General features: G+C 35.9%; 1 protein-coding gene across 6 annotated transcripts in view; it reads right to left on the reverse strand.

Moving 5' to 3' along the window:
• Positions 1–1269: 1269 nt before the first annotated feature.
• The window catches only part of ZNF366 (zinc finger protein 366), a 107828-nt gene continuing 85611 nt past the window's right edge, over positions 1270–23486 (reverse strand). For 4 of the 6 annotated variants that reach the window (XM_074282231.1, XM_074282230.1, XM_074282232.1 and 1 more), the window contains 2 exons: positions 10347–10521; positions 2987–5845 (listed from right to left, as the gene is read on the reverse strand). In XM_074282231.1, coding sequence (XP_074138332.1) covers positions 5328–5845; positions 10347–10521 — 693 coding nt within the window. In that variant the 3' untranslated portion in view covers positions 2987–5327. Of the gene's footprint in view, positions 5846–10346; positions 10522–23486 lie in introns of all 6 variants that reach the window. The other 2 variants (XM_074282234.1, XM_074282235.1) reach the window with 2 other exon arrangements.

Raw genomic sequence — 23486 nt, forward strand, 5'->3', positions numbered from 1 at the left:
ATTCCTTGAATTAAAGAATTCCTTAAAAAACAGAATAGACTGGGGCAGCTAAGTGTCACAGTGGATATTTGCTTTTTGTGACATGGCTAATATGGAAATATATTTTGCATGATTTTACATGTATCTATCCTGAGTCTGGAGTCAAGAGGACTTGAGCTCAAATCTGGCCTCAAGACACTTAACAATTACTAGTTATATAACCCTAGACAAGGAACTTAAATCTGATTGCCTCACCAAAAACAAACAAAAACCAACCCCCCACCAAAAAAAAAATCAAAGCAAATAGGTCTAATTATAAAAGAGCATCAGGGAAAAACTACATTTTGACAAAGAGCACCATAAACAAAGAAATAGTAGCAAAAAATTGGTAACAGAAACAAACATTTTATAGTGAAATAATTATCAGATTCAGAACCCTTCCAAATAGCAAAAAGTAGAGAATCTGTGTATGTTCATTTGTCAAACATATTTGTCAAACTGAGCCAAATTTTAAAAGAGAGCCATTGTCCAATGATAACTAGTCCAGAGATATGAACTGGCATTTTCTAAAGAAATCAAAGCTATCAATCCCAAAGAAATCAAAGGAAAGGGGAAAAGTATAAAAGTTACAGAAGTTCTTTTTGTGGTAGCAAAGAATTAGAAATCAAGGGTTTGCTCATCAAATGGGGTATAGCTAAACAAGCTGTGGTATATGATTTGTGTTGGAATTTTATTATATCATGAGAAATGGTGAGGGTGATTTCAGAAAAACATGGTCAGACCTATATGAACTAATACAATATGAAAGAACCACTCATGTGCAACTGTGCACAGTAATAGTGTAATGATGATTAACTAAGAAAGACTTGACTACTCTAATTCAATATTCCAAGAACACTGAAAAGGACTCATGATGAAAAATACTATCCACTTCCAGAGAGAGAGAACTGATGTATAAACAAGTACAATTTTCTTACTTTTTTTGATTTTCTTGCTTTTTGTGACATGGCTAATACAGAAATATGTTTTGCATGATTTCACATGTATTTTGTATATTATATCGCTTGCCTTCTCAATGGGTATTGAAGAAGGTGGGAGGGAAAGAATTCAGAACTCAAAAATATTTTCTAATGTTAAAAATTAATAAATTTTTTAAAGAACTCAGAGTGAAAAAATGTACAAGTCCTTCAATACAAAAATAACTCCCTACCTGCAAAGTAAGCTTTGAAATGATGGGACCTGAGGGTAGGAATGAGACGATATTAATCTATTTAAGAAGACAAAAAAAAGTTTTTGAACAAGTCTTTATTCATTAAATTAACAAAATACAGGCTGTGAGTTATTTTCAGGTAAAACTGCCTTAGCAGTGAAGCAGAAAGTTAAGTATCCACAACTTAGGTAACTGTACACTTGGCCTCTTTCTTTTAAATAGCAAACTGGCATTCTGTACATCGACATTTGGTGCAGTGTTTTCCAAATGAATGTTAGCTCTGTTATGTTCTATTCTCACTTAGCAAAGATTGTCATTCCAAACATCACATCAATATCTTATTAAATACTTGCTTAGCTTAATATGTGCATAGCGCTTTCACCCATCTATAAACATATACACTTAGCCCTTTACACCCAAGGATCAGTGCCACTGTGAAGGATATAGCTGGTGACATATTGAGCCTCAGTTTTATGGCTGGGGGAGAGAAAGAATTGAAGGGCAGAAGTAGAATTGATAAATGAATTGATCATTCATTTGATCATATTTGATCCCAACTATGTAACAGGATGGAGAGTTTATACTAACGACCTGTCTTCAGTATGTTGGCCCAAAATGGAAATTCTAGAGCAGCGATGTCAAACTCAAGGGCTGCTAGATGGCACAGGAGAGTGCTGGTTTTGGGGTCAGGAAGAACTGAGTTCAAATCCAGTCTCATATTGGAAATATTCAACAAATATTTTATTTACCAGCTATGTGACTCTGGGCACATTTTGTTTATCTCAGTTTCCTCATCTGTAAAATGGAAATAATAATAGCACCTATTTCCCAGAGTTGTTGTGAGGATCAAATGAGAATCAGAAAGCAAGCACTCAACACATTGCTTGGCACACAGTAAGTGCTATACATTATTAAAAAAAGTGTAGCCACTAAATTGTAATAAGGATCCCAGCAGGAGACATACTGATTTTAAAAACCACTTATTAGCATTATCTATGTCCTGCTGTATTTTTATTCTCTCTGTTAATTATTTCCCAATTACATTTTAATCTGGTTCCTGTTGCCCAGGCTTCAAGTCTGACATCTCTGCTCTTGAACATCTAAAATGATTTCTGAGAATTGATGTCAAATTCCCTAAATTGGGAACTCTGTTTAGATTCCTTTGCTTCCTAAAAATGATTTTCTTGATGAACTCTTAAATTTTCATTCTGATGTTGGAGTGAGAAGGCCAACACAAAGACACATAACATACCAAATGCCAGGGAAAAAACCATATTCCAGAACACTCTGAGATACTTATATCATGGACATGACAATGATCCAAAATATAACCTTATTCTTATTTTAAATGCAATTAATCCTTTTGTCACCACACTGAAGCCTTAAATCAGACACCAAATCATACACAACTCACAATTTACTTGATTTCCAGTACCAAGTTTTAACAACTACTTCTAGACCATGCTCTGTTCATATAAATATTAGTTTAACCATCAATAATCACTTCCAATAATCACTGTATTGGTTGGAAACATCTACTAGGCCTTTATTACTCACACTTCTGGCTAGGATTTTTCAAAGGTAATTTTTTAAAGGAACCACTAAACTCCTCATCCTACTTTCAAAACTCTAAAACATTTCAAATGAAAGCCTGGGGAGGGACATTCACATGGAAGTTGGATGTTCACTTCAGCTCGATCACTGTTGCCAGGTTTAGGTCCACCTTGATAATTAGTGCCATTGGGACTACACTAGGGATGAGCTTGTGGGTCAAGGTTATGACAACTTTCTATCGAAGCCATTTAGCCCATGCCCAGTGCCCAGCTTCCTGTAGCTGTCATTTTCCAGCAGGTTGGAAATCATGGAAAGGCATTTTTGCTCTGACACTGATGCCAGTGAATTGGTTGACGTGATCAACAAACTGTGACCTGAAGGAAGAGAAGGGGAGAAGTTGAAATGTTACCTAGACTAGTTAGATCAATTAGAGCCAGATTCTGCTTTCTGACTCACTGATAAATTTGCCTTTCAAGGGCTGGACTTTTTGTTATAAAGTAGTTTACTATACTCTGTACCTGTATCAGATTTCTTTATGACTATGGAATTTGTCTCTGGAATTACAGAGAAGGAAGAAGTGGATGATCTTATGGATGCATACTATGATAGGTCCCTGACATGGAAGAGGAGTTGAAGGTAGACTACTTCACTGAATTTTACAAGTCTGCCACAGGAAATCCTACCTAAAGATATGCTGCTATCATAAGAAGAACACACCTTTGGTTGAACTTTGAAGAGTTCTCATAACAATGTACCTTCTTAATGAACTGCCATTATTTCCTGTATCTTAGAATCACCCTCCCTCTCCACTTAATAGTCCATGGAATGAACTCTTGAGAAATAGGAATCCCAAAGATGGTGATGTGGAAGACAGAAGGATTCTGAGCAGTAATTGACCCCTCCCTTAGTATCTGAATGTAGAAGGCACTTGTTTAGATGTGAAAAATGCCCTGACCTTATGTAACCCTGAGCCAATCTCTTGGGAGATAGGCAAGGAAGAAATATATTTTCAAGTATTACTGCATTGAAAGTGTCTTGAGATCATCATATTTGCCCAGAGGCCTCTAGTGGAATTGCAGGCATAGAGTCCAATTAGAAATCAGCCTGATTAAAGTGAATCTTGCATTTTTTCAAAACAAATGAAAACAAGCACCATAAGCATCCTCTTACACAAAAATGTGTATAGAATGCACACAATTCTACATGTATATCAATATATAGATGTGTTATGTATGTATATAGTCTACCAATATTTATAACAAAGTAGAGATATTGAATTGGAGATTTGTGACTTTCTTGAGAGTGAACCAAATCAGTCATGCTGATGACTTTGCTCTTTAGAAATCTGGGGACAAGAGTTTGTTGTGCTATAAGGTGAGGGTTTCAAAGGCAGGTAAATATGCTACAATGTTTCATTTTTGTTAGGCTTTTGGTCACTGGCTGTAAAATCTTCAAAAGTAAGAGCTTAAAATTTAAGAGAGGACATCTTTCCCAGCTCCAGGCTTGAAAGAACTGAAGGGTGAATAAATTACTGCTCCATTAGCAAAATGCATTTCCCCCACTCTATTTTGTTGACATAAATGTGATGGTGGGGAAATTTCTCAAGATCCTCTGATCATAGGATTGAATGCCACAAGGAACCTAGAGATCATCTAGTACTATACTTTTAATTTTATAGATGAGAAAAGTAAGACCCACAGAGAGAAAGATTTTCCTAGCTTTACCCAGGTATCAAGTGACCAAGGCTGGGACTAGAACCTAGGATTGGATTCCAAAGCTAGTGCATGTACTGGAGATCTAGAACACATGGTGTATTTTTGGAAGACCATGAAGATTTTTGAGTTCAAGTTTCTCTTACAAAAAGAAGCAGGAGGAGTAGGACATGAATCTATTTAGCTAGGAACTTAGTTTTTTGGGTTTTGTTATTTTTCTAAATCCAACTTCTCAGACACTTGACAACATAAAGAAATCTTATTTTAGATCTCATCTCACTCTTCCAGCAATATTTTGATTCCATGACTATTTCTTGAGTTACTGTAGTCATCTCTGGTAAGTATGGAAAGTTTCTTCTTAAAAATTATTAAATGCTATTGTCATATACGCACTTAATGATAGTTTAGTCTATTTGGAAAAAATATTTTCTTGAGATCTATCATGTCTATTTGTTACTAAATCACAATTAGTAAGTTAATATCTGAAAAACTGTTGCTACTTGGCAACTAGAAAGAAATGGTATGGGTGTGATGCATATGGGCATATTAGAAAGAGGAAAATAAGAGCCCTGTAACCAACTGAGAGTCCACTTGCAATTAAATATCCATAGGAATATTACATTGTTCTAATAGTAGGGACTATAATGATACTGAAAAGAAGACTCCAAAGTGTGCTGTTGATCTGAAAGAGCCAACAGACCACCTGCAAGGCATTTACTTTGCCTTAAATTGTTTTGTTCTTATTGATTTAGTCCAATCATTTTTAAGGAGCTGCCCAAAGGGCAGTCCCCAGCAAATTATAGCTCCTGCTGAAAGCTGCATCTGAGCCAACTGGTTCTCATTTTCCAAAAGGTAATTTTGAAACTGTCCATTTAGATACCTAAAAGCATCGCTTGTTTTTCCATTTTCCTCTCCAGTAATTCTTTTATACTCTCATTTCTATGCTTAAAGTAAAGATAATCAGAAAAAGAAGGCTCAAGCCTGCCACTCTGAAAAGCCCTTAAGCAAGCAAAGTCTCTCTCCTGACCTCCTTTTGCACTGAAGCCGTCTTTCCCTTTCTCCTCCAAGGCTTCTTTCAGAGCATCTTCCTTCTCTTCACCATAGGACTCTTGTAGAGTTTTCATCACTTGCTCAGTTTTTCTAGACAGGTCCTGGGGCGTGTACAGCAGCTTGTTCTGCTGGTACGTACCAGGGTTGTATTGTTCAGGCTCATAGCAGGTGTCTTCCTCCTCCTCTTCAGGGCATGAGCTTCCCTTGGCACTCTCACCATCAGAATGAAAGGGAGTACCCTTTTCTCGAGGTTTCTGTGAAAGGTCAAAAGGTTCTTCTTGTTCCAAACTCCTCAACATCCCTACTGTCTGGGAAAGGGCCATCCTTCCTCTTCCAAAACCTAATGAAAACAAGAAAGAATTGGAGTGTGATATAACTCACCAGCAGAAAAAGCAGCTGAAAATAGGGCAATAGGAAATATAATGACTGCGCTGGGCCTCAGAAAAGGGATAACTAAACAGGTTTTCCTTTATTTCAGAGGTGGGAGATCTGTGGGTACCAGACCGTTGGTTAGTCTTGCTGAACTGAATTTTTTTTCCTTCTTTATTACAAAGGATGTATAGCAGAGAAGAAGAATATATTTGAAAATAAAAGAGATTTAAAAGACAAAAGATATTAAATAAAATTAAAAAAAATAAAGTGGGGCATTCTTTCTGATGCCACATTTGTTTTGAAATTATTTTGGCTTTTTGAACATGTAAAAATAAAAAAAAAAATAAAAAAACCATTCTGACTTTGTCAGAGTGGCAGGATTAAGGCAAAGAATAGTCATACAAGACTGTAGATTGAGAACTAGACAGGAATTCAGAGATTATCTAATATGAACTCTCTATAAGAGGTGAAGGAAATGATGTCCATTTATGAGACCAACCAAGGTCACATGGGTAAAATAACAGTCAAGTCGCTTAGATTTCAGAGTCACCTAATAGGGAGACACATATTATCTAAGCAAATTTCCCTTGCCAATCTGCCCCAGTGCTAAACTCAAGGTACGAGTCTTTTGGAGACCTGTGCTTTTTAAATTAAGGGTGACATACAACTAGCTAAAACATTAGAGTATGAACACTATTTAGCCAAGAGCATGATCCAGAGAGAATGGGAACTATAATATGGAGTAGAGTCTGTTGGAAAAGAAATAAGGAAACATTAAAAATACAAAATGTTGTCTAGACCTGATAGAATTCCATGGAAAATGAAGGAGTTAATTCCCTGAAGTTTTAGGTGAAGCATTGAATGGAGTATAAAAATGTCCACCAGATATGGAGAGTGTTAAAAGGAAAGTGACATAATTGAAACATTGGCAATATTATTCCAAAGTTCCATCAGACCTCCGTGGTCTTACCTTTGCCCTATCAGAGCTACACCAAAAGGCATTTTCATTTGAGTTTTAATTTAAGTTACTTTGAGAAGAAGAATGTGGAAATGCTATCACCTTTTACAGATAAGAGCAATGAAATATCTGACATCCTTTTAGAATAAATAGACAAATCTACTGCAAAACTGATATTCCTTATTTCTCTAGAAGAGCAAGCTATCATGTCACTTTATGTTGGAACATAAACTCTGAGTGAATTTTTATTATTAAATTATATTTTCAGTGGGTGGGCAGCGGATCTACTTTGAGTTACTATGGTTTATTCTAAAAATGCCTTTTTGAAGTCTTAGTGTAGTTTAGAAAATAGCTTCTATGACTAAACAAAACTTTCTGAAAATTCTGAAATTACTGGGGATTATAAGTTTTTGTTGTTTTTAAATTATTACACCTCTTTCAAAAACTTCTTAGTTCTTTTTGTAATTTTAAGAACTAAGTGAAATGTTTAGTATTTGGCAATTGAGGCTGGCAGTTTTTTAAAAACTGAGAAGAAAAGTTAGTTAAATATGAAGAGAAATAATGGAGAAGACAATTAGAAAGAGGATGTGGAAAAGTTTTTCCTTGGGACAAATGTTAACTTTTTTAATGAAAAAGCATTATAACAATATGAAAAGTGAATCTGGACAGAAATAAGAGTGATAGCTAGAGAGAAGTGCAAGATGATTTTTTTCTGTCAGGGCTGGAGATAAACTGAAGACAAATGGAAAAATCTTCTTTCTGAAACTATTGTAACCTTTATCATGTAAAGAAAACGAAGAATTGGATGAAAAGATTATTTGTTATACTGGAGGAACTAAATAGTGTAGTACTGTGTTTTTAGAACTAAAGTTGTCTTTAGTTAATAGGGATGGTTTGAGATGATTACTGGCTGTGATTATTCTCAGAGTTAAACTATTGTAAACAGTAATTTATATTGTTGTTACTGATTTTATTGTAAATAAATTGAACATTGTATTGAGTAACTTTAATATGTATTTAATCCCAGGAAACTAGTAGTTTTATTATATAGAGAAATATAAGAAAGAAAGAAGGTAGTTTTAGTTTATTAAACTTTACTTGGTGAAGTGAGATGGAGGCTCATAGCATAATTGATCGAGAGACATGCTGAAATTTTGCTAATTAGTAAAGGAATATCCAAACAAGCATTTGCCTGGATTACACTAGAGCTCAGGATAGTAAGATTAAATGTGAGATTAAATCAAATAAGAGGCTAAAGGATGACCTAGAGGTGACCGGTGACCGTTAGAGGTTTATATTAGATCATATATTTTAAAGTGGAATGGATTTAGGGCTGTTGTGATTAGGTGATAGGAAGACACAGGGATGTTTCCTTCCTACTAGCTCTACTACATCTTAAAATTTGAAATCTGGAGATCAATTAAAATGACGCACTTTTCCTTCTTGAATTCTTCCAATCATTTTTTCATGGGCCATTAGACTTATGCAGTAAATTATTCCTTACATTTCTAAAAGCCTATTTATTGATGATAGAAATTCCTAATCCTGACTATCTTTATGTTGTCTGACAGTATTTGATACATCCTGCATTTTTAACAACTACGACTTGACAAAATTGTTTGATGTGACTGATTTGAATGCATAGAGGGCTATATATTATCAAAACAAAGCCCTAAGAAAAATTTATTTTCTTTACCAGAAAAGGTTCCTGGAGTTTACCCAAAGAACAGATAGTTCCTCACAGTCCTGTGGATATATAGAATCATTAAAATAAATATTTCAGAATCATAGCCATTAAAAGGATTTATGAGGCAAGAGAGTCAAAAATTTTCCACTAGATCTGTTGTTAAGACTTAACCATAGAGAAGTGTTCATTCTATGAATGGTTAAGATCCATCTTGCCTAATGGAGAAAAATCTCCCTTTGGGTATGTTTTTTTTTTTAACATAAATTGGTCAAGGAGACTCATCCAGAAATAAGAATCAATTCCTTCCCAGCCCATGTGGAAGAGAATGGAAGAAACTTTAAAAACTTTCTTCTCATAAAATGTTATGTTTTATTTTAGCATTATAGGGGAAAGAAGGAAGGTAGAAAAGAATACTGGTTTATAAGTGGGTTTTTTTTTTCTTTTATAGGCACAGACTTGTTGTTTATTTGGATGAACGGAATTTTCAGAAGAATGATAGAGGGAAATGAAGTTCAAACCATGATTATAAGATTCCCACAAAGTTAAGGTGGTCCAGCTGTTACTGACTGAGTAGGTAAGTGAGGCCATTTTGGTAGATTTGTTTTTTGAATCAATATTCATTAGTGATCCTGATCTATAGTATTCTTTATTTCCTTTCTTTTTTTCATTGATTCAGGTACTAGGGCTATACTTATCTTATAAAAAAGTTTGGTAGAATGTTTTATTTTTCATGAAGGATAATTTGAATCTAATTTTAAAAAGGAGAGAGTTTTATTTTTATTCCTTTGGCCTACAATGCCCTAATACAAAACCACCCTCTCTCTACTCTCTAGTGCTCTTAAATTCCTGGCTGGAGAAAGAAAAAAGTTTCTAACTGTTTTGTTTCCTCATTTTATATCAGAAAGCTATTATAGAAGTGGCAATATAGTGGGGACCAAATGGAGATAAAAATCTATCCAGAAATATGATTTAGTGCAGGATAGTTATATATTAAAAAAAAAACCTGGGCTCAAATCCCAACTCTGTTACTTATATCTGTATGTACAAGATCTTTTCAATCTTTGAGGTTGAATGAAGGAGTTGACTTAGATGATTTCCAAAGTTCCTATCATTTTTAAACCAGGTTAGTATCTACCTCGAGTCTTCCCCCTTTTTAGTCAAATATAGTTTAGCTGAAATTAGAATTATACCAGCATTTGAACACACACCAACCCATGGCACTTTTGCCATGCAAGCAAATTCAATCAATTCTTTAGCTAGCAGATTTAATAAAATTATTGAAGGCGGGGCCCTCTTTCGAAGGAGATTGCAGATTTATTGCAAATCTCAGTTTACTGACAAATCTCAGTAGACTATCTTTTCAGGTCAGCCTCTAAAACCATTGGCTCTTGTCTCCTCCCCTAGCTGTTAAAGCAATTAAAACTCTGTCCTGTGGGGCATGTTCCTTTTGTGCATTTACCATTTTCTGTTGCTGCCACATAAGCTTGTACACTTTGATCCTTCCCCAAAATAAAACATCATTTTTGACCCAGGATCATAAGATCCCAAATCTTGAATTGGAAAGCATCTTAGAGTTCATTTAGTTCAAAATCAATTTATCCCAGATAGTTATATAGTGAGTAAATCAGGATCAGGAAATTTGAAGGAAGATTCTGTGACTCCAGTTTAATGTCCTTTTCACTGCCTCCCCATGGAGAAAGTCTCTTTAAAAAAATCCCCAGTGGAAAAAATAATAAATAGCATGCATCTGTTATCTTTCTATGCCCTGGATTCCAGCTCAGTCATGAGAATCAGAAAAGCTTCCAAGCAACAGAGATGGCTCACCTGGAGAGTGAAATCCTCTCTCCATGACTCCATGTTTGACCTTCATGTGGCGGGTCAGATTCCCTTTCAAGGTGAACTTGCTGGGGCAGTAGAGGCACTTGAAAGGTTTGCTGTCTGAGTGCAGGTGCATATGGCCCATGAGATTGTGCATTCGGTTAAACTCCTTCCCACACAGCTGTCGGAAACAATAGATAAAACATACAAATTATCCATAAGAGCCCTGAAGAAGAAAAGCATCGGGAGCTGAATGTATGTAGTATTTGGGGCCCCATATAAGGATGTGTTACAACCCCTACTGCTGCTGACTTGTTTTGAATCTTTCAACTCTGAACTGCTTCCAAGGAAAACGATGTTGTGGAAGTCCAGGGTGGGGTCAGATTCTGCCCACCTTCAGAGATGGAGCAGATAGGGGCACTGGGGTCATATGCTCTTGGGTTGTTAAGTTTTGTTTTGTTCGGAGATGGGGAGGGGGAGTTAACCATATGGCAAAAATCAAAGGACACCTAAATATCTTTGTAAATCAACAGCAATTTTAAGAAAAGAAGTAATTATGATTCAGGAAGCTCCAATATGATCTGTGTTTTCCTTTCAAAAATTGCAGGTGTTATAGTCAGGCAAAGCCAGTCTTCCCATTTTTTTCAATCCAACACTTACTTAGTATCAGCACTAAAATATTTTTAAATGAAGAGAGAGCAATGAATGAATAGGTGCATGAATAAGTGAATTTTTCTTTGATTACAAATTGGAAATGATAGGGATATCATCCTAAAATTGCCAAAGATTCACAAATCTTTGGGTTCCATAGGACACATCATTTCATCTGTCTTTCAATTTTCTCTTTTGTAAAGTAATGCGATTGGACTACATCAATGATATCAAATTCAAACAGAAATGGAGGCCATACATGAAGATCCCTGACACCTCTTATCGACTTAGAAAACCACAAAATAATATCATCTACATTCTATTGTATTTTTACTTATTTTGCTAAATATTTAACAATTACATTTTAATCTGATTCAGGCATAACTAGTTGGTTCAAGGGCTGACTGCAAGTTTAACACCTTCTAGACTAATAACCTCTGAGTTCCATTTCAAGTTTAAATCCTAAAATACTATAATTGAGTATAAATGGGCAATGATTTGGTAAGATTTCTTGAAAGCATTGTATCCTAGCTATTGACTCCTGGATCCAACAAATTTGGCTAAATGATGGCTGCCCAATAAAAACTTTACTTCTATCAGACTATATCATTGATATAACAAGATTTCAAAAAAAAAAAAGATATAACATTTCCCTTAACTTTGAATTCAATTTTCATTTTTGCTTCTGGACCCACATATTCTGAAATATAGAGGGGGGCTGGACAATGACACAGAGCTTTCCAGTGACCAATTTTAACTTGAAGAACAGACACATATGCCTCCTGGGGTTAAGAACAATGAAAACATTCATGAATTATCTTCAATTTCTACTTCAAACAAAAAGCTTTGTTGTTGATGTTTCTTTAGTTAAAAGGCTGTTCCTTGACTTCAGACTACAATGGTAATTAGTAAATAAAAGAATAATCATGTTTTTTGTACAAGGAAGTCAAGCTCAGTCAACACTTTCTTATAGAAATGCCTGGGAACAAGGGATAAACCACCATTTAAATAATGAACTATTTAGCTTTTGGAGTTAAAGTATAAACAAAAAGATATCACAGAATTGCTAACTGTTGTCTTTACTAGAAAAGTTGTTCAGCTTGTCTTTAATATGTCTTTAGATATAGCTATGTCTTTATAGATTCAGCTATATTTCTCTAGCTATATGTCCAGGATAATTACACATTATTCTCCCTCATGCTAAAGGGGTCAATCAAACTGGCTGATCTGTCTTTTTATAAGCTATCCACTTTGCCTGAAATGTACTCTCACCACTTCTGCCCCCTGGAATCTCTATTCCATTCAAGACCACCAAGGCTCGAGCCAATTCTTACACGAAATCTGTTGATTCTCCCAATTCTTAATGCCTTTTCCCTCAATCTTATTTTGTATTAATTTATCAGTATACATGTTGAATTTCTAGTTACTCTGACCCATGGAAGGGATTTTTTTCCTGTCTTTGAATACCCAGTGCCTTGCACAACACCTGGCACAGAAAAAGAGATTAATGTTTGTTGAATGAATGGATGTTGCAACCTAGATGCGAAAGTTGGCCTGTTTGCAGACTAGCATGCCTATCTGCTTACTGGTACTGTCAGTTCTGCCAAAATGAAAGGTATTAAAGCTATTCAAAACTTGGGGGATAATAGGATCATCAATTTACAACTAGAAAGGAGCTCAAAAGTCAGACTCCAAGGCAAGGCTAAAAGTTTCAGTGATGGTTTGGGAACCCAAAATGGTCATGCAGACTAGAATGATACTTTAATTTGATAAGATGCAATTGAATAGGGATAACTATAAAATCTTATATTTGGTTATCAAAAACAAATGTATAAGGGCAAGATAGGGGAATACAACTAGGCAGAGTACACATTACAAAGAAGTATGGGGTTAATTGGACTGCTAGATCAAAATGAGCCCAAAGCATGACAGATGCTATTTTTAAAAGCTAATTTGATCTCAGGCTACATTAATAGAAAAGGGAGCAAGAAAGAGGAAAATCCCCATTTTACTTTGTCCTTCTCAGAACATAGCAGGAGTACTATATTCAATTCTGGGTGCCACATCTTAGGAAAGACGAAGGATCATAATTGCATCTTATCCATGGATCATTTCGGGCTCAAGTTCTCTACTTTTGTATCATGGAGCCCTTGGACAGTCTGGAGAAGCCTACACCCTCCTTTACAGAATGTTATTAAATATTTGATGAGAATGCTCAGTTTTCAGCTAAAGGCTAATCAAAATAAAAATAATTTTTTCACCATCCAAATATATTCGCTAACCTGGACTCTGCCCTGAGATCTAACCACAGACTCAGGGTATTAAGAAATTCTAACCTTAAAGACAGGAAGATGGGGAGAGATTTGCCCTGGGAGGAAATGGTAGGTGTCATGTGGAAGAGAGATTGTATCTTGTTGTTTTTGTTCAGTCGTTTTTGATCTGGCTGAACATCTTTGGCAACAATACAGGAGTAGCTTGCCATTTCCTTTTCCTATTTTACAGAAGAAGAAACTGAGGGAAATAGGATTAAGAGGGTCACACACCTAATGTCTGAGGCTAGATTTGAACTCAAAGATTAGTCTTCATGATTCCAATCCAAATGTTCTATCCACCAAGCCACCTACCTGCCCCTCATTATATTTTTTACTTGGCACCTTGGTGATATAGTGAACAGAGCACTGGATGAGGAGTCAGGAAGCCTTGAATCCAGAAATTAGCTGTATGATCCCTGGGTAAATCCTTAAACCACTACCTGCCTCAGTTTCTTCATCATCATCATCTTTTCTTATTATTAGTAATAATATTATCATATCTGTCCTTCCCATAGAATTCAGAGTAAAGAGTAGAGGGGAAGACTTTCAGAAAGCCTCATTTCAGTTAAAGAAAAACCATAACAAGGGAAACTACCAAAAAGCAGAAGAAACTGCTTCAGAAGGAATTGAGCTCCCTAGTAGTAGAGCTCATCAGTTAAGGGCTGGATCATTGTAGAGAGCTATTGAGGTATGGGTTATACTCAATGGCTTTTGAGATGCCTTAGAGCTCTGAGATTTTAATTCAGTTTCTGATTGATTTTTACTCTGACAAGCACTGAAATGTCAATACACTTAAGAAAAGGGTAGATTCGTGATCCAAACCTGAAGTTAACTGTGTGGGTGGGCATAGAAATAGTAAATACAGTATATTTGTGAGACAGTCATTCTCTAAGTACATGATTTTGATGAACTGAAGGAACTGAGAAAGATTACAAAGATTTTGGGAGAAGTATATTCTGATTTTCTGTTATCTGAGTTAGAAATCTTAGTTTTTAAATGACCACAAATTTTCCTACAATGCGCTATGGGCATGTTTTCAAACAAGCATATGTACCATTTGTAAGAAAATGTATTTTGCAACCCTTGCAACCATCACCACTTCACATCCTATTCCATGTATTTTTTTAAACATTAGCTTTTTACATGGATTTTGTTATGAAAACCAAGTTCAAATGAGTGTGTGGGGGAGAAAAACAGATGACAGGCAGAAAGGCGATTCCTGTACAATCCAAATAGCATTGCTTAAAACCTCTCTAATACCACTTTCATGAATAGAAAAGATTTAGCTATACTGTGGCTTTGAGCAAGTCACTTCATGTTTGCCTCAGTTTCCTCATCTGTAAAATGAATTGGAGAAGGAAATGGTAAACCACACCACTATCTTTGCCAAGGAAACCACAAATGGGATCATGAAGAATAAGATGTGACTGAAAAATAACTGAACAACAACCAAACATGAAACTCATAGCACACCCATTTTTTCCTTCATAAAGGAAGAGCTTTAGAACTCTTTGTGATGTCTCAGACCTTCCAGTTGTGGTTTCCTATTCTGTTAGTATATGAAATTTGGCTACTTATTAGATCAGCAAATGGAAGTTTTCACTATTCTTTTTAAAAAGTCTAATGTTCAAGAATAATTGCTTTAGTACAGAAACACATTAACCTGGATGCACAGTTCACAACATAAATTATAACTGATTCCAGATAGATCAAAGAGGTAGACATTTTTAAAAATACACCATTTTAAAAACAAATAGCATGTCTGTGTTGGGAAGAAGAGATAAATTCATAGCTATGAAGAAACAGAGAACAATATCAAAGACAAGATAGATGAGTTAATTTAAATTATTATAATTTTTAAAAACTTCTACACAATGAAATGCAATAAAACTAATATTAAAAAGAAAAAATGTGGCAAACATAAGTGATAAAAACTTACTATCCAAAACACATAAAAGATCTGATGCAAATATATGAGATCAGTCCCCAGAGGACATTTGTTATATAGTTAAAGGAAATGAAGATTTTATACACAAGAAAATACCCATAGTAATTTATCACATGGAAAAATGCACGACCTCACTAGCAATGAGAGAAAAAAGGCCTTAAGACAAACTTAAGACAAACTTTTAATTTTTCCTGGACTTGTGTGATTTCACTGGTGTAAGGAAAAATGTACATAATGGATAGAGTCAAGCTTGGAGTCAGGAAGACCTGAGTTAAAAGTTTTACTAATACATAATGGCCATATGACCCTGTACAAGTCACATAAAGTCTGGTGTTGGAAGCATATTTTGTCTGGAGATATAAGCAATAACATATGCTGTAATATAAGCCATAAGATATAAGCCATATAACTGCCCATTCTTGAACACAATAATTCCATTTTGATGAATAAACTTGAAGACAATTTATATAATTTATGTTTACATAAATGTACATAAAAATGTTCATTGTGATATTATCTGTAAACATGAAAAATAAAATAATTATATGTCCAACTCTAGGGTTAGAACAAAGCAAACTAAGGGTTAGGAACACCTGGAAAAACATGTAGTTAATAATGTTAAAATTAAAGAACAAAACACAATAGTATTTATGTAATAACTGACTACATAAAACGTGTACTATACCAAGGAAATTTGCTTACAAATAGCTAGAATTAAATGTTCAATAGACCTTATGGTGAATTACTAACTTCTCAATCCCATGCAAATTAGGCTAGGTTTTTTTTCCCCCCCTTAAGAAACTATTGACATCTTCAAAACTTAATTAGACAAAAAATTCTGGCTATTAACTGTGTTTTCTGAATCGTCTGAATAAAAACCACCATCAGAAACTTCAGTGTCTCTGATACTTAGCTAGCAAATAACCACAGGCAACTCAGAGGCAGGGGAATTTCAATGCACAACTGTGTTTCCTCAATGCATATTCATATTGGATAGCTTTCCCTTGCTATGATTAAGTATATTTTATTTTGGTAACTGTTGAATGACTTACCAATTTCTCATTTTGTTCCAGTAACAAACTACCAGGAGACTGGCCTCAATCAAGCAACAGGCCTTTTCTTTTTTTCCTTTAAATTTTTTTCTATTTATTAGAAATATTACTTTAAATAAATCATGGTTAAATTAGCTAAATGCCAATGTATCATCAACCGAAAATTCTCCTAGAACTTGTGAAATACTGAAAAAAATCCAACAAAAATGTTATTCTGTTGGTGCTCATAGAATGATAGACATTTTAAAAATTCATCTTGTATCTTAATTTTTCCCCCCAGCAGGACTCTCTCCCTCCTTTTATGACAGGAGATGAAATAGCCATATTTATGTTCATTCAATCACTTAGGCTCCTCTGCAAGACCATGCTAAGTATTGTAATAACTGGATATTCAGATCTAATTTTGAGTCTGTTGATGGATAGATTTTATAGATGAGCAGATTTTGTAACTCTCCAGGAGCTTCTAGTTTTTTCAGTTTACCTAAAATCAATGTGCATAAATGATTTGGAATAAAAGGAGCCATCAGTTTTGCAGGGAGGAGGTTGCTGCTTAGAACATGGAGCTCAGTGCAATTAGTGCAGATCCTTTTCTACCTGGATTGCAAAGAGAAAAACTCAACGAGTATAGGTGGGGGCAGCTAAATGGTACCATAGATAGATCACTGACCCTGAAGTTCGGAGAACCTGAGTTCAAATATGGCCTCCGACTCCTAACACTTACTGTTGTGTGATCCTGGATGTGTCACTTAACCTCAATTGCTTTGCAAAAAAATAGAATGTAGGTAGTTAGCTCTTTTGAGATGGCCATATAATTTTGGGGAAAAGAATAAAGTACATCTTCAGGCTTGAGCTTCAGGCTTGTATAATGGAAAAAGCCTGTACACTTCCAAAATCTGATTTTTGCTGACCCCAGTCTTTCTACTAGGCTCATTCTCTATCCTTCATCCCCAAGTGTGGTTCTCAAAAATTTTTAAATGTATTCTTCATGGCATTGTGCTATTTATTCTTTGCAATGTGGAATCAATCAATGCATTTTATTGAGGATTCATGAACCTACAATCACAAATATAAATTTCATACAATTCATGACATGCTTAATGAAACTCTGAATCTACCATTCTCATTAAACCATATGTACCTCGAGTTCAGGAGCTCTCATATTTTTCTTCCTTGCTTCCTCATAGCAAAAGATAGACAAATGTTGAATAACGGCAGGGTACCTTTTATTAGGACAAAGAATTGTGTAGGGGACAGTTCGATGGGTGCACTGGATAGAACACCAACCTTGGAATCAGGAGGACCTGAATTCAAATATGTCCTCAGACACTTACTGTGTGACCCTGCACAAGTCTTTTAACCCTGTTTCCCTCAGTTTCCTCCTCTGTAAAATGAGCTGGAGAAGGAAATTATAAACCATTCTATTATCTTTGCCAAGAAAAACCCAAATGGGGTCCCTGAGAGTCTGAAATGATCCAACAATAACCCTAGAGCTTTTATGGCATCTCAAGATTAGAAACAGAGTTGGAAGGACTTCAGAGGACCTTTAGTCTAACTCATTCTATGATGTGGGAACTGAGACAAAGAGGAGTGATTTGTCCTAGTTTGCACTAGCAAACCTCAGAGCCAGAATTCAAACTCAGGTTCTCTAACCTCAGAGTCATTGATCTTTCTACTCTATAACAGTATCAGGCAAACAGTAGGTGCTCTATATTTGCTGATTGATTAAACACAATATGCACATAAGAAACGTTTGCTGATTGATAAGCTTCTCAGAAGACATTTAGGCCCACTTCTACCTAAGAATGAAAGTCCTGTGTGAGATCTACGACCAGAGGGTTGTACGGACTCTGCTAGGCAAGAGTCAGATCTAGATAAACTTCCTTTTGCACACCTTCTTGTAGCACACCTACAAGAGGTAAAAATAGTCATCTACCTAGTGGGTAGGTTTAGAAATGAGTCCTCTTCCAGTTTCTGACTAGAGTCGTAAGCCCATACAAAAATGTTGCCCTTTAAAGGCAATCCAGACCCTCAAATCAAAAAGATCTCTGATATTTGCATCCTTGTGTATCTGGAATTCTTTCTTTTTTTTTAAAAAAAATTTCAATGGTATTTTATTTTTCTAATTATATGTAAAGATAGTTTAATATTCACTCTTGTAAGATTTTGAGTTCCAATTTTTTCACCCTTTTTTTATCTACCTCCTCCCCAAAATAGCAAGTAATCTGATATAAGTTATACATGTACAATCATTTTAAACATATTTACATATTAGTCATGTTGTGAAAGAAAAATCAGGACAAAATGGGAACACTTAAAAAAAAAGCAACCAATCAACCAAAAAAGGTAAAAACAGTATGCTTCAATCTGCATTCAGTCTCCATAATTCTCTCTTTGGATGAGGATGGCATTTTCCATCCCAAGTCTGTTGGAATTATCTTGGATCACTGTATTGCTGAGAAGAGCTAAGTCTATCATAGTTGATCCTAATAGTTGAACATAATCGTACTGTTACTGTTGTACAATCCTATTGTTACTATGTACAATGTTCTCCTGGTTCTGCTCATATAAGTCTTTCCAGTTTTTTCTGAAATCTACTTGCTGCTCATCATTTCTTATGGAACAATAACATAGAATTCTTTTTTCTCTGTATTTCTCCCCAGAAGAGTTTAGCATGCCCTTTCTCCTCACAACCACTATCCAAATTCAGACATTTCTTTAATTTTCCTCTGGACATTAGCCTCTTAAATGATCTTGCTACACCTGGGCTCTCCCTTCTCCAATCCATTCTCTACCCAGCTTGCCAGAGTGATTTTACTACAATATAGATCTGATCATGCCTTTCTCTTACTCAGATATCTCCTGGGCCTCCCTATTAAATTAAAAAAAACCCCACAAAACTCTCCCCTTTGGTATTAAAAGCCCCTTACAACTTGGCTCCCGCTTGCCTATCAAGGAATATTACATATCATTCCCTTTCATATGCTCTTTGGTCCCAAGAGCATATGGGTCTTTTTGCTGTTACTCTTACACAGCATTCCATCTTCCTCTTTGCTTTTGCAAAGATTGATCCATCATACCTGGAAGGCATTCCCTGCTTGAGCTCTCAACTCTTAGGATCCTAAGCTTCTTCAAAGATCACCTCCTACATGAAGCCTTTCCCCCTCTCCTTCCCTTCTAGTGCCTCCCCATCAGAAATCATAATTATGAATTTTAATATATTTATGATATTACACTATACCATGATTATTATTAGTGTAATATATAAAACAAAATATATTTATATATTATATATATTGCTTATATTATATATTATGTTTTATATGATATATTACAATGCAACTATAAATTTATATAAAATATAAATTATATATAAATTCATAGAAAATATAATGCAACCACTATAAATTAATACAATGTATAATTATTATATGATTATATTTATGATTAGATTATATAATTATATGTGAATTTATGTGTAAATATATATTTTATATGAATTTATAGTTGTTGCATTGTTTCCCCTGACAGAAGATAAGTTCTTTAAGGCAGGGACACTTTCATCTTTGTTTTTTTTTAAGCACAGTACCTAGAAATTGACTATTTATAAATATGAAAAATGCTTATGTGATTGATTCTTATCCCCCACTAAAAAAGGGTTTCAGAAAATAAACATCTGTAAAATCTACAAAGTAAATCTCTGCTGTTGAAAATGTAAAAATCTAACTAGCTGTGTCCTTGCTGTGCTTAAATAGCATCCCCCTATATCTGTGGAGTCACCTCTGACCCTTCCCCAAAAAGCCTTTGATCCTTCCACAGAAGGACTTGATTCCTCTGCTTGTCATGTTCAAACCTAATGCCCACAAGAACGATGGTTTTGAAGGTATTTGATGTCTGCAGGGGAAAGATGTCTGTCACAGTGAAGAACCAGGAGACTGACTTTTAGTAACCATTAGTGAAGAGGAGGCAGAAGAAACTGAGAAAGTGCAGGCGTTGGGAGGTGAGCTGGAAGGAGAATAATAGCAGATGAGTGTGGGAGGAGTGCCAGGGAAGGTTTATCCAACTGGGGGAAGCAGTCACGCAGGAAGCCTTCCTTAGGGGGAGTGAGACTCAGAGGAGGCTGGCCACAAATCACCAAGTCATCTCTAGCACGAGCCTGATGAGAAACTCAAAGTCAGGCTGTGACCCACTGCCTGACGGAGGAGATCTGCACGTTCCCTCCCCATGTGGCCAAGCCACCTGTGCCCTGGCCTTGGCTTAGGGCTCTGTCCCCAAAGCCAGGCTGCTTTGAGCCTCAGTTTCTCCGTTCATACACTCTCAGCTGACTCCTTTGAATGGGGGTGAATGATCAGGGTGTTATTATAATAAAACAGTCCTGCAGAGCTCTGAAGCACTGTGAATCAGAGGGAATGAGCTAGCACTGTACAGGGAGGCTGTGCAAGGTCACTGGCCAAGTCCACTTGGGCAGTGTTTGAGCCTGATTGGCTCAGAGTTAATATAAAGGAAAGTACACATATACATGCATATGTGTCTATGTGAGGGAGAGACAGTGGCACATTTAGGATTAGGGTTAGAGTTGGAAGTGGACTCACATGTATGTGTACATTATATATGTGTGTGTGTGTGTGTGTGTGTGTGTGTGTGTGTGTGAGACAGACAGACACAGGCACATTTAGGATTAGGGTTAGAGTTGGAGGTGGAGTTGGAGTCAGTGTTTGAGCCTGACTGGCTCAGAGTTAATATAAAGACAAGTGCTCCTGTGTTGGACTCACATGTATGTACACATATATATGCATATGTGTCTATGTGAGGGAGAAACAGAGGCAAATATACATATATACATGAATATATCTATATGAGAGAGAGAGAGAGACAGACAGATGGAGGCACATTTAGGTGAAATTAGAGTTGGAGAGATGTGTGAATATGTGTACATATATACAGATACATGCATAGACATATATACATATAGATTTATATAAATACTAAGTAAAAGTATTTTTGAGCGTGTATACATATGTGTATATATATGTATATAAAGTGTGTGTATATATCAATACATATATAAATAAATGCATATATACTTATATATGTATACATAATGTGACTAAATATGATATGTATGTATATGTGTGTATATATGTATGTATAATTACATTAGCTTAAAAAGGCCAAGGTCTCCCACTGCATCCAGAGCCATCTCCATTTGTCCTGATCTCTATCTAGCCACTGGACCCAGATGGCTCTGGAGGAAAAAGTGAGGCTTTACATAGCCCTCGTTTACTTAAATCCAATTCACTTGCATGTTATGATTACCTCCTTGATGTCATGGTACTCTTTGAGAATAAAGGATAAACAGAGAGATTACAATGAAATTTCAAAGGATGTTGGTCTAGAGATCATAGACTTCAATTCAAATACTCAAATCAGCAAATACTGAGCAGAGAAGGCTCTATGCTGGAGCTGGGAGAAGGGAGAACATATAAAAGTTCTGCAGGTGACAAAAGGTGGGATCCCTTATTCCTTATAGATGTTTGTCCTGCCTTTTGCATTAATCAATAAGCATCCTATGGCAGGAAGAATGTTGGGTTTGGAGTCAAAAGACTGGAGTTCCAATTCTAGCTCTGATGCTTACATACCTATCTGATAGTAGAATTCAATTCTTGATCTGAAAAATAATGGGTTTGGACAAGATGTCCTCTAAGGTCCCTTCTGGGCAGCTAGGTGGTGCTGGGCCCAAAGTCAAGAAGACTCATCTTCATGAGTTCAAATCTGGTCTCAGATACTAGCTGTGTGACCCTGGCTAAGTCACTTAACTCTTTTGCCTCAGTTTCTTCATCTGTAAAATGAGTTGAAGAAGAACATGGCAAACCACTTCTGTATCTTTGCCAAGAAAACCTCAGTCACAGAAGGTTGGACATAATTAAGCAACAGCAATCCTTTCCAGCTCAAAATCCAAGATCCTATGAAGGGAAAATTGTTGAAGCATTGATTAAGTGTTTCCTCTATGCCAGAAAAAGAGAAAAAAAGTTAAACATTCCTTGCCCTCAGAGCACTTCCATTTTGATTATAATCTTCTATAAGGATATCTGTAAGGATCTTTATCTCTTCTTCCAGATTAGGGAAAATATACTTTGGATGAGTGCCAAATTTGATTCACCTCTTCATTACTCTCAATCTGTATCAGCATTCCTCAGAGAGAAAGCCTGCCAGAATATTAGTTAGGTGTAAACTAGAAGCATTTGAGCAAGCCTGAGGCTGGCCCAGGGAAGTGGTGAAAACTGGGGTGATGTCCTCGACTTCTAAGGGATCCACAGTGCTACCCCCTTCAAAGAAGACTGCATCTTCCCTTGGCAATGCATCCTGGTCCCCAAACAATAGCTGGACTGTAAGTTCTTCCATGAGCTTTGATCTCTTCATCATTAAATTGGGTATAAAAAAAAATCTGTGCCAATTGGATCACAGGATTCTTACCAATAAGTATTTTGTAAACTATTATTTTATTAAATATTGTAGATTATTTTATTATCCTTACTAGTTTCTTAAAACCCTTCTTATCAAGATCTTCCTCATATCTATGCTATATCCTTTCTTCTCCCTCCACATGCCTAGAACATCATGATGCTGATCATGTCTCCCCATGGCTTCATTCCTACAGAAGAAGTAGACTTCTTGTTAGCCTTCTGGACCTTTCTCTTCTCCTCCCCTATCTCATCCCCTTCTCTTTCTCTACTCCTTTCTCCTGAATGATGTAATATCTCAAATGATCTGAGTGACACATTCCTACTTACAAAACTCCAAAGAAAGCCATTTCCTTGAGGGACAAGATTCGGAGCGGGGTATATACCACTAAAGAAACTATGTAGGCAGCTAGGTGACCCAGTGAACAGAATACAGGATTTGGAATTAGGAAGACCAGAAATCAAATCCTTCCTAGTTATGTACCCTGGGTTTCTGTAAAATAGGAATTATTTTTGTTTGTTTAGTTTTTGTAAAGTGCCTTGCAAACTTTAAAGAGCTCTATAAATGCTAGCTATTACAAAATTATATTGTTGTTGTTATTATTATTAAAATGGGAAGGCTGGAATTTCAGGTCCATGATGGACTGCCTGCCAGATAGTCCTTAACCTTCCTTGGGATTGGATACACATGGAAGCTCCGTGTTTCCCTTCTGAGGGAAAAGGTC

Source organism: Sminthopsis crassicaudata, chromosome 1 (genome assembly GCF_048593235.1).
Source record: "Sminthopsis crassicaudata isolate SCR6 chromosome 1, ASM4859323v1, whole genome shotgun sequence".
In the NCBI taxonomy this organism is placed as follows: Eukaryota; Metazoa; Chordata; class Mammalia; order Dasyuromorphia; family Dasyuridae; genus Sminthopsis; species Sminthopsis crassicaudata.